The sequence below is a fragment of the Neolamprologus brichardi genome, chromosome 9 (genome assembly GCF_056152115.1).
Source record: "Neolamprologus brichardi isolate AB-2024 chromosome 9, ASM5615211v1, whole genome shotgun sequence".
Classification (NCBI taxonomy): Eukaryota; Metazoa; Chordata; class Actinopteri; order Cichliformes; family Cichlidae; genus Neolamprologus; species Neolamprologus brichardi.
The window spans coordinates 11,211,050-11,223,307 of NC_142112.1; the positions used below are offsets into that span (position 1 = coordinate 11,211,050).

Genomic DNA, 12,258 nt, shown 5'->3' on the forward strand with positions numbered 1-12,258 from the left:
AATATAAAATGTGACCATGAACTGCATTTCTTCATGTTTTACACCACAGCCAGATTTAATTCAGTGTTTTCTAAAATGAACTTTTCAAAATTCTTTTCAAAATTCTGATTATGAAAGCAAAAGCTTAGAAAGACATGAAAGCAGAAGTGCATGAAAGAGCGTTTTGTAATTTCCAAACTCTTAATGAAAAATCTCATGACAAACCGAACAGCTTGTAATTGATGTATTTTATTGTGAGATGGGGAGTCATAAAAAATGAACAAAAAAGACAAAACAAAAACAATCACTATAAAAAAAGATGAGGGTGTTAAAGAGGGGGGGCATATAAAACTGGGTGCGGTCATGACACTGACATATAAAGTAACAAATTGGCACAAATAAAAACAAATAAGAACATACGTCAAATATTATTTTGGCTTGGCAAAAAGGACAATTTGTGGGATTAAGGATCATCCTTCAATACAACAGAACACACTCATGCTATTAGACATACAATTAGTTTTCAAAAGTTCAGTAGCTTCATATTAGAAAGGGGAAAGAAAACTAAACTAACATGAGAATGGATGCAGAGGTCACAGGTTCCAATTTTCAGGCTTGCAGGGTGCGAGTTTCTTTTTTTTTCCCTAAGAAAAACATCACTTCATTTGTTCCAAAAACATACTTCAGTATGCCAGAGTCTGATTTTTCCAGGCTTGTAGTTATTTGCCATTGATTCTTTTTTTGTCCCATACTAAAATATATTATCGTATTAATACAAACTACAGTATTGTACACTACATAGTGTAATAAATAACCATAAAGAAATATAAAAAATAAGACACATAAATATAAAAGTTCTCTATGACTAAAGAGACATACCCAACTCGCTGGGGGTGGGGATAATACTGCCATTGCTGAAAACATACAGTACGCACACGGACACGGAACATAAAACAACGTAAGAGGCAAAAAAATGAAAACAAATAAAAAAATCAAATAAAAAATAATACTGACAGGTAAAACGATGTTGGATTAAACTCCTAGGATTCATATTTGCCTACATTTTGTTACCTGAAGAGACATCTGGGCATTTCATGGTGTGTTTAAACAAGTGCACTGAATAAGCTTCAGAAAGGCAGGACACAGTCAAAAATAAGAAAGTGTATTTCATCATCACCCATTTGAAAAACAAAATGTGCATTGCAATTTTTTTTGTCGTTCGTTTCTCAGATTAGGTGAAAGCAAATTCTTTAAAATCTATAACACAGGAACACATTTTACGCTAAACTCTACTCTCTCTGGTGCGGCGACCAGCCAAAGTTAACAGTATCCCGGCTTATCGGTTGATCTTGGACCCGGCAATACCTGATCATAGCTCCAACAGCAATATTCAGTGGCACTTTTGATATGCACGCTTCTCTTGTTTAGTTTGATCATTTTAATGTTATTTTTTTTGCATAAGGCTCTGAGTTGGGGGGGGGTTATAGGAAGGATGTTTTTCTACATCCGCTTTCTGCTCGCGCTGAACGTTTAAATAATTTGTTTGACATTTTGAGCTTTATGCTTTCTTGCTAGTAACTAAAAATTAGCTTAGCTTAGCAATATGCTAAGCTAATGGAAACAAAGGGAAATAGGTAGCCTGGCTCTGTCTAAAGGGGAGGGCGTCAGATATTTGAGTGCTGCTTTATCAGCTTAAATGTAGAAGACATTGGGATACTTTTGATTTGTTTTTAAGAATTGCAGAAAAAAAATTACATAGCTGTTAGCTGTTGCAGCATATGTAGCAGAGCAGCATTACAGATGAACAGGCTATCTCATAGATATTTAGTGAAAAACTTTCTTGAAAAGTTTAACATAAACAATTTCCCTTTTCAATATAACTCCAACATACTACATATACTTTGTATCTTTATATGGAACAACAGCCTTTTCTATAGGTGAACCTGGAAGTTAGCATTCCTTCAATAAAAAGCCAGTAAGATTTTTCCACTGGCTTTTGGATTATCGTGGAAAATCTTGTGGAAACTTGAATGATACGTAACATGATTTGTTAAGCAAAATCATCTCCACAAATTGTTCTAAAGTTAGGCTTTGCCATGACTTTGGCATCACCAATACTAAGCTGCTGAGTATTTCCCAGAAACTTCTGTAGCCTCATTTAGCCACTCGTTCGCAAACATCTGCTCTGGGACATGTAATAGCGTTTTCTAACATAGTTTACGATAGCACAATAAAATGTGACCATGTCTTATGTTAATCTTATAGAAGCTACGAAAGGTTATATAACGAAAAAAAAACCCCCTACTGATCTTAAGACAGCAGAACCAGGAGAGGGAAATGCCAATTGAACTGCATTTAGGCCACAGTGAAGCATTTGCATAGGGGTAAACATGACTGTGTGCAGTTTTGGGGGATTAAATTAATGATCTAATGTGCTAGTAATTGTTCAGACACTGCCAGGCTACCAATATGGCTAAGTGGTTTTGAGCTTTACACCAAATTGGTATCAAGAAAGTAAATATTTGCCCAACATGTCAAACAATTTTTGTTAAATGCTGATTTTAAAAAAAAAGAAGAAAACAAAGTCTCAAAGGAACTAAATGCTGATGATATTTTCTTCTTAAGGCTCATGATCCAATCAAAACTATAAAAAAAGAAAGAATTGTAACGCTAGCATCTGCTAGCATGATGGCATTGTATATCTAATGCGGTAATACTGAAGGGTAGACAACACAACTCAACTGCTCCATCAAAAGGTAAACCAAGCCACTTGTAGTGCACAGGATTTTTTCTTATTTTCCTTCCAACCTAACAAAATACTGACTTTTTTTTGTTCATTGGCAATAAAAAGATATAGAAATATCTCCCGAACTGTACAGGTTTTAAAGGTTAAAATATGAGTGATAAAATTAGTAACACTGATAAAAAGAAATGACCCAAGGTGTTTTAGTAATAAAACATTATCTAAAACGTGTCGGCTCTAGCTTCCAAAGTCTGTATAATGCATGTCCTTCATTTGTTAAAATTCACGTTCGTCTTCGTCTTTTTCTTTACAAATGGATTTTTCTAACAGCGAGAAACCGTTCTCCTGTGGAAAAGTCACTAGTATTTTTTCAGGCACACCTGGATTTCTACACAGTAGTGAACTGTCAGAGTGACCAGACATCATCTCGTGCGTTCTTCCTCTGCACACAGCGAGGAGGAGTCTGATTGTGTCTAGTAGAGGAGTCTGGTTCCTCGTTTAGTCTCCTTTCTCCCGTGGCGTCTGCTTCTCATCTTCACAAACCTCGTTCCTGTTTGTTTCGCTTCGACTCTCCTCTGCGACCTCTCCTCCTTCTCTTTCACTCAGGCCACCTTCAGTTTCAGCTTCAGGGGAGCTTCCTTCAGTTTCCATCGCCTTCTCTTCCTCCACGTTGGTTTCTTCCTGAACGCTCCCGAGCCCATCCTCCTGTCCGGTGTCAGCCTCCTCTTCTCCTGTCTCGCTTTTTTCCTCCTCTCCTCCCTCTCCCACCGCTACTCTCTTCATTTCCTCCTCATTCCGCTCCTCTGGCTCGTCCTCCTCCTCCCCTCCTTCGTCCCCTATCTGCACCACCTGGATATCATCCATGTCCACCACGCCTTCCTCCTCCTCCTCCTCCTCGCTCTCCTCATCCTCTCTGGTGCTGCTCCCTCGCTCATCTGAGTCCAGCTGGGACGGGGCCAGGAGCTGTCTCTGTGCCCCGCTCAGGACCTCCATGTCGATCTGGGTCTCGCCATCCTCCTCCGGGCTCTCCCGCCCTCCCGCTTGGCTCTGCGTCTCCTTCTTGCAGTAGGAGTAGCGGTGGTTCATGTGCTGGGAGTAGGAGCCCGAGTGGGAGAAACGCTTGCCACACTTGTCGCACTGGTACGGCTTCTCCCCCGAGTGGAGTCGCATATGTTCGATCAAGTGGTGTTTGTGTTTGAAGGCCTTGCTGCAGATGCCGCACTCGTGGGGTCGCTTCCCTGCAGAGAATAACAAAGCAAATAGACGTCAACACATCAAACATATTTCTGCAAAGAGAAAATATTAACACTAAACATTCAGGGAGCAAATCCCCCATCATGCTGTCTGAAAGGTGCCAGTGCCGGAAAGCTGAAATCAGTATCTATCATCAGTGTATCCAAGGAGAACATTTCCAAACAATACAACAAAATCACAACGATTGTGCTTCAAAACTTTCAAGAAAACTTTATCCAGGCAGGGAGCAGCTAGTTTCACCTAGCATGAGATCATTTGGAGCCGAAAACTGTGGTCCCGAGCCAGGTATCAGAGTAATAAAGATAAAAAAACATCGAAAATGCCTCTGAGAGTGTTGACCTGAGCTTGGCCACAGAATCATCATCATGGAGCAATCCAAATCACTACCAGAGCTCGCCTCTTGCTTCACATGAGAAGCTGGCAGCGCAGAGGTGGGGAGTTGGCGGAAAGAAATTCTCAGACCTCTTCTGTGCATGTTGAGTAATACCTGCTGGAATGGAGGTGTCCACCCTTCTTTATGCTGTAGCTCAAAATCCCCCTTTTGCTCGCACTCTGACTCATCTTTCCCAGGATCCAACAGAGTGAGCGATGGTGAGACAAGTTCCGGTTCTGTTTTTCTGGCTGTGTTTGTGTGAAGGCCCTGGGAAACACAAATGTTTACCTGTGTGTTCGTATTTGTGCCTCAGGAGCGAGCTGCTCTTCTGGAAGATCTTGTCGCACAGGTCGCAGGCGTACATGCCGCTATCCGTCTTCTTCATCTTCTTCCTCGGAGGGCCCGAGTCTGAGTCGTTCTGCTCCTCGACTGTGGAAACACCCTCTGAACCCGTGTCTTGCCTGTCCTCCTGGGGAATATGAGAAATTAGACACACTTGTAGGAATGCAAAGTTATGCTCAATCTGTTTGACAGCAAAAGACAATTGATGACTCAGAATACCAGTAAACTTTGTGGGAAGTGGTACTGAATCATCCCCTGATCATAGGTTTTTACCAATCTTTTCCTTTTCCTAGAAACAACCGCACTCTGAACCTAGCAACCTATCCACTGCTGTAGTCAAACAGGCTGCTTGGCATGGCTAAGGAGCAAATATATATACATAGGGCTCCTTTTTACAAGACAGGTCTATGCCAATCCACTTAACACAAAAGTATAATACAACAGCGATAAATCAATGCGGCAGGCAGAGGTGCGGCGCTTAAACAGATTCCAACAGATCAATAGAAGCTTTGCAGTAAAGTGCAGCCTCATGTCCTCTGGGTGACAGCCCAGGAAGATCACTCACACACCCAGGCATCTACATCCATCATTAGAGGCCCATTAGATGTCTGCACAATGAAGAACTATTAAGGGCTATCATTTTTACAAAGAGCCCAATTTTGACATTTCTATATATGACTTATTGATTTGATTTTGGATGGTTTCAGACTATCTATCATGTGATGGTGGTTCTGAACAACAAGACCGTACATGAATTGAATGCTTTGACTGATTGCTCCGAAAAAGATAAAAGCCAACTTGATTCCGATGCACTTGATTCTCAAAGTTGTTCATGGATTAAACCCTCAATCCTTTATATAACTCACATAATTGGAGGCAAACATATTTTCTGATAACACAGGAAACTAATTAAGCTCTTTTGTAAGCATTAGAATTAAAGTGTTAATTATGAAAAATATATAGGGAGCTATTCTGCTGAATAAAGGGGTGGCACCGGGATTATTCTGAACTGTAAATCATGCAAAACTGCTCTGTGAATAAAAACAAAGAGCTGGAAATGGGTGTAATAGTTTACCTTTTTAAGCTAGCAATTAAACGATTAAGAGATGGGAAAATATGAAGCTACCACTAGCTTAGAGTATCATAGAGCCTTGAAAGGGGCATGACAGCTGGCCTGGCTCTATCAAAAGGTAACATAACCCTTTCTGTCTCCTTTGGCACGTAATTAAAGGTAACAGTTAATTAGTGTGTCCTATTAGCGATGAGTCAGAACCTTTGCTTTACATATTTACATAAGCTAGCTGATGGCTAGCTAGCTTCATATTTAGTGTGCAAATACGAGTAGCATCATTGTATCAGCTCTGCTGCTAATAAAATGAGGGGACATAAATGGTGCACACCTTGACTCCGTTGAGGTGGATGGTTTCGTGCGTCTCGGTCCCTGCGGGGCTGTTTGCTGTAGTGGTATAGGTGTAAGCCAGCTGGGGGATCAAGATAGTCTGTTTGTTGTTGGTGGCTAGTGCTCTTAGGCATTGCATTGTGGTGACGATGTCAAGAGATTTGGCACTTGGCTGGCTGGCGTACAGTGCGGTGGGGCAGGTGCCCATGGCTGAGAGTGGCAATGCCTCTTTCTTTGTGCAAGTTAAGTTTAGGGGTTCGTCCATGTTGGCGGAGCCAGAGGAAGGGGAGGGGTAAAGGCAGGTTTTATTGGCCACTCTCTCTGCTTCATCTCTGGCTGGCTTCGGCAGCGATAGGTCTAGGGGTCCCTCGGTGCTCTGGGTTTTCTTCGCTGGGCCAGGACCTCCGGCTGTCAGATTTAGTGGCGAAGGGGAGGCCGGCGAGCTGTGAGCGCCGTTGATCTCTGCTGGGGTAGCTTCTGTTGGGCTGTCCTGGGTCACAGGAGGAATTATAGTGGCTTTGTCCTTCCCTGGGACCAGAGACACCACGCTGTTAGATTCACAAGTGTCCTCTTCCTCTGAGGGAGGTGTTGGGGCACCCAGAGATATCTGACCCTCCTGCATTTTTTCAAACCACTTCTTTACCACAGAGACCGGGAGGCTGACCGAGTCAGAGATCTTGGCCAGCTCGTCCTTGGTGGGCTCTGCGTTTAAGGCAAAGTAGGCCTTGAGCAGTGACAGGAGGTTCTTGGGCTGGCTGCAGAGACCTCCGTCTGACAGCAGGGCAGCAACAGTAGAATCGGACCTATCCAGGCCTGCCCCATTCAGTTTGAGACAATCCTTCTTGCAGTGCTTTAGGGCATGGAGTGCATCCAGCCCACCGGGACAGTTGTCACACAGGAGACAAGTCTTAGTGGTCTTCTCCTCTTTTTCTTTTGTCTCATTGGCCCTGTTGCCTCTGATAGTCAGATCTTCTGGGAGTTTCTGGGACTTGAACGTGTTGGTGGTGGTTTGAGCTGGTGACATAGGCTCTGGCTCTTTCTTTAGATTATGGGCTGTTAGCTGACCCTGGTTGGGGTCCAAATTGTAGTTGATAATGATTTTTGCATTTCCATCCTGACCCACTATTGGCAGACTGATGGCTGAGATGAGTTGCTGTTGTGGGGTGTGAAGCGTTCCAGTGGTTAGCCCCGAGTTCACCTGGCCTTTGGCATTGTTTTCTAGCACCTGACGGATGACATTACCATCCACCGCCACTTTGAGCGCATTCTGCAGGTCTGCCAGGTTGATGCTGATGGGCGATACCAGCCCCACAGTGGGTAGGACCACAGCTTGCACTGTGCCCTGCAGAGGAGCTGCAGCACCTCCGCCGAAAACGCCGCCATTCATGGCAGTCACAGTCGGGGACGATATCACTGTTGGCTTGTACTCGTAGTCTACAGGTTCTGTCTTGATCTGGTTTAGCGGCAGCTGCTCCTGCAGGGGCTTGCTGTGCTCCAGCTTCTCCCTAATCTGAGTGCGCAGGACCGAGGGTGGTGTTGAAAGTCCTGGCGACTGACCCTGGCTCTGGGTTTTGGCGTTCCCTAGGCGCGATCTGCCGTTAACTGAGATGACGCTGATGCACTTCTTACTGCTGATGTGGGAGCTATATGAGCCCGAGTGGGAGAAGCGCTTCTTGCAGTTGGAGCACTCATAGGGTTTCTCTCCTGGATAAAACCACAATGTGTACAAGGGAGAGAAAGAAAAGGGCGGTTGGGGGCGGGAGAAACAAATTTCCATTAGTGAATGAAGCTAAATGAGCAAGCTAGGCTATGAGCAGCACGACAGGAAAAAGCTCTAATGCATTTCAATGATGCTTAAATGCTGATGTAATAGCACCAGTGGGAAATGCCCTTCTCTAATTGCTGTCCCATAATGCCAAAAGAAACACAATTATTGCACATTAAGGAAGAGCACACAATGGACTGAAACATGATGAAGGATATCTAAATATGGGGAATTGGCTGAAACAGAAATAAAACATAAATATTGCTTCAGAGGAGACTCAAACATCTGTGGCCAACAGAGACTCGCGAGGCGTGCGCCCGCCCCGCTCACGTCCAAGCACACGCCCATCCACAAGCACACACACGCATACACAATACGCTGCCATGGAGACAGGGGTTGTCCACTCACCGCTGTGAATGCGTAGGTGCTCCTTCAGATGGTGCTTGTATTTAAATGCTTTGCCACATTCAGTGCACTTGAATTTACGATTGCCTCCCGACTGTGTGATGTGTCTCTGTCGGGAGAGGGGTGAGGCAGTGAGCTATACAGTGGAAACGCAACCTTTGAACTGCGACTAATTCATGTCATTAATCAATGGAGGGCAAAAGTTCTTGTTTATTCATCCTGTTTGGAAGCTGCTAAGGAAACTGAGCTAAGATAAGCAGGGTCGATTTGAACAATCGCTACAGCGTTGTGCAAGCACGTGTGCTACTGGAACAGATCATCTCTAATCGTTCTGTGAAAAAGAAAGTGTCAGAAGTCAGTTTCTACCTGATCTCGTCCACTCTTGTGGACCGTCATGTGCCTCTCCAGCTGGGCGCGGTAGGCGAAGCTGTAGTTGCACTCGGGGCAGCTGAAGCTTTCCTCCGTCTTCTCGTGCCTGTACTTGATGTGCTCCTTCAGAGAGCTGTAGCGCTTGTAGCCCCGTGCACAGTACGGACAGGTGAGCAGCTGAGAGAATGAATCCGGAGTTCCTAGTGGAAAAGAAGGGCAGAGAGTGAGCAGGGGAAAGAAGAAGGGGTTAAAAACTCCTGATGTTACACGTGGCCTGCCACAGTGCGACTCCTGTGCTATTTAACCAATCCCTGAGGGATCCTCCCCCACAGGTAAACAGGACACAGGTACCCAAATGGATGATTAATCATCTATCCAAATGCCTGCCTGTCTTTGTAAATAAAACATATGTATACGACTACATTTTGAGACTTCATTTGCATTTCAGAAGCACTTGCAGCGTTCACTCCCTTCATATCTCATGATCCGATGTCCTGTTGCGCATTTGAAGCATTTCAAAAAACGCCCACGCACGCGGAGAAAAGTGAGCTTGGTAAACAACAGCCTCCCGTCTGGATCCGATCTGGTTAACACAGGGTCTCAGTTGGCCAGCTCCCACACAGGTAAAACATTACTTTGTTAACAGGTGATGTATTAAGTTTCCCCTCCGGGACAGGTGAGGGCCTCGAGATGGGAATGCACACACATTATCGCTCAGGTAGCTGTGAGTCAGAGCTCGCACAGACGTGACAAATTTACTCAGGTGTTGCTTTTTCCTCCTCCTCTCACTATCCCTCCCTCCCTCCCTCTCACCTCCCTTTTTCTTTTTTTCCTCTCAGTGGTAGCAGGTAAAAGCCAAAAGCCCGGGAGTCATAAAGGCCCCAGTGTGCTGCACTTAACAAATAGCAGTGTGTGTAATGATGTCGGAAAGTGGCGCTAATGGGGTGGAGTTAACACCTGAGGTAATACAGCGAGCAGGTAGAGCTGTTTCCCCCCCGCCCCCCCTGGGGCGAGTAATTACTGGGTGGGTTGCTGTAGCTTTGAGAGCTCAGAGGCTTTGAGATCTAAGATGAAAAGTGTGTTTTAGAGCGAGCAATGCCCTGTACCATTCTCGTCGTGGATGCCGGTATCGGGAGTGCCCTGGCGCTGAGGCTCGTCGTCCGGGGCTTCTGGGTAGATGACGGCTGTGTCTCCCTGCTGGAGCATCTCCTCTACGAGGGCGTCTGTGCTCACATCATCCTCGCCATCCGAAACACAATCCTCCTTCACTGCGAGAGGACAAACATAGAGTGATTACAGCCTCAACTGCAGAAATGTTATTGATTACCTCGTTATTTTGACACCTTTTTTTCTATTGATGCACGCTGCACACATGAAACCTTAACCTTTGTATATGAGATGCATGGTGTCCAAAAGAGTGTCATGACTGAACTGAATCCCACAAGCCCCGGAACGAGGCGTGCGGCGTTGAGGGGGAAAAACACAACATCCTGAATGCTACACTTCACAATAGGATGACAAACTAATTAACATCAAAGGCCAGAGGCTACTGTATGAACACCATGCTCTTTGTTAGAAGTGAATGGACAGCCTCTGTTCCCTATGTTAGGTAAGGTACTTGTTGAGACTGGACTGTTAATTAGGTGATGAATCTTGTCCTAATGCATTGCAGCAGACAGACATTTCACGAGACCCAGCACACACAAACACACACACATGGACGCACAAACACTGTGTTCTCTGAAGAGGCTTGGCCTTTAGACTGTGCTTAATATCCCAGCAAATGAGGTGCTGTATGTGGAAGTTGAGTCCCTTCCTTCTCCACATCACGTGAGCCCGACTAGCTAGTAACGAGCACTAATTACCAAGCTGCGGTTATAGGAAGTGTAACCTGAGGACAGACTTGGGGATGCATGAAAGCTTCCTTCCTTCTTTCTATCTCTGCTCTCGCAGCGCTTCCTGGAGCGGCTGCCGGAACCAGGTATAGCATGTCAGCTATTAAACACAAGCATTATTCCTCAATGGATATTATGGATATGTTAGCGTGCCTGTGTGTGTCATTACAGAGAATAATTGGAATAGTGAGCAATGAGCTAAAAGCAAAGTTAGCCTACTGCGCTGGTGTTTACCAGGCAGATGTTTTATGGCTCGATTTAAGCTCTCCCCCTGCTTAGTGCAGATTTGAGGATTGTGTTTTGTGAATTGTGAGCGTGCTGAACGACGGGGCCAGCTGTTTTCTCCTCAGAGACGGGAACAGGTGTAGCACTTCATGACTCGCCGACGCACAGTGAATACCAGCGCTCTTACGCACAGCCTCACTCCGGCTTCCTCTGGTGCACCTTAACAAAGCTGTGAAACAATATGAGGGCGCTCATTTGTTGCTATGGTTATTAAAGACCGTTTGAAGAAAACCTCCCATCCTGGAATGAGCCCGTGGGAGATAATATGGAGAACGAGGCGGTCTGTTGATGAACGTGTGTGTGTGTGAAAGCACAAGCCAGCAGCAGGTGCTGAGAAAGTCTAATCGAGGAATTCTCAGCCCACACTAGGGGGCTGAAAACCCCCTGAATATCACTCAGCTTTTCTCCCATGACCTCAGCAGCAACAGTAACACCCCGTAGACATGTTTACCTCATTTTTCATAGCAGAAGAAATCATTTGGCATTTTGGGAAATGGCTTTCTGGCTAAGGGTTAGATGAGAAAATCAATATCTAGCATTTGCTCTGATGAGTTAAAAAAAAAACAACCGTAGCAGAGGTAAGCTGAATTAACCACCTCCCACTCAGCAAAAAGTCATTAAAAAGACAACTCTGCCAGACATCTGAACCACGTTCAGATTAGTTGAAAAAGTTAAAGGTGAAAAGACAGAGAGAAGAAGAGATCCTTTTCCATCTAAATTTAGTCACAGAGTTGAATCCCATCCTTCACTGCTTAATCCGGTGAGCGTCACCGCAGTTGATCCTAACCAGGTGGACCAGTTTATCACACAGCTAACCCAGAGAGACACACAAATCATCAGCAGTCACATTCACACTTCCACAAAGTCCGACAAGAGAAAGCACAGCACGAATAAATAACACAGGAACAACTGTGAGTAAGTAGCAGACACGCCTCAAGTACATACACTGTACTTGTCATATATTCACAGTATGAAATCAGCCTGGTTTAAACGTGGCCAAGTATCCAATTCTGAGCAAGACGTGTCTTGCTACAGGAAGATCAATCAATTATTTTATCTCCCACGATACATACTGGCCAACCCAGATATGAAGACAGGCCTGTTTTTAAAAAAACAACACATGTTCATGGTAGGTGTGATCTAACTCCACACTGTGAAGTTACAGAAAAGGAAGCTCATTTTTAGACATGCTTTTCAATGTTTTAAACTTATCTCATCAACACTTTTTTTGGGTGAGTGGTAATGTTTTAATTTCTCTACTGGAGCTAATATGATCTAAACCCATCATTGGTTAAATATGGAACAGATCTGATGGGCAGATTTTATTCATTTCACTATTTCAGGGCTCGATAAAGGTCATGACGGGCTGAGCAAAATTAGCCCAGAAAACAGCTTCCATGGACATCTGCTGCTTGGTGAGCTGCGTTTAACTGGAGACACGAGAGTCGG

At 44.6% G+C, this 12,258-nt stretch overlaps 1 protein-coding gene across 1 annotated transcript in view; it reads right to left on the minus strand.

The window, feature by feature from the left end:
• Positions 1–212: 212 nt before the first annotated feature.
• The window catches only part of zeb1b (zinc finger E-box binding homeobox 1b), a 49,739-nt gene continuing 37,693 nt past the window's right edge, over positions 213–12,258 (minus strand). The window contains exons 3-8 of the mRNA XM_006804501.2: positions 9,736–9,897; positions 8,627–8,829; positions 8,264–8,369; positions 6,092–7,794; positions 4,638–4,818; positions 213–3,960 (exon numbers count right to left, since the gene is read on the minus strand). Coding sequence (XP_006804564.2) covers positions 3,221–3,960; positions 4,638–4,818; positions 6,092–7,794; positions 8,264–8,369; positions 8,627–8,829; positions 9,736–9,897 — 3,095 coding nt within the window. The 3' untranslated portion in view covers positions 213–3,220. The remainder of the gene's footprint in view (positions 3,961–4,637; positions 4,819–6,091; positions 7,795–8,263; positions 8,370–8,626; positions 8,830–9,735; positions 9,898–12,258) is intronic.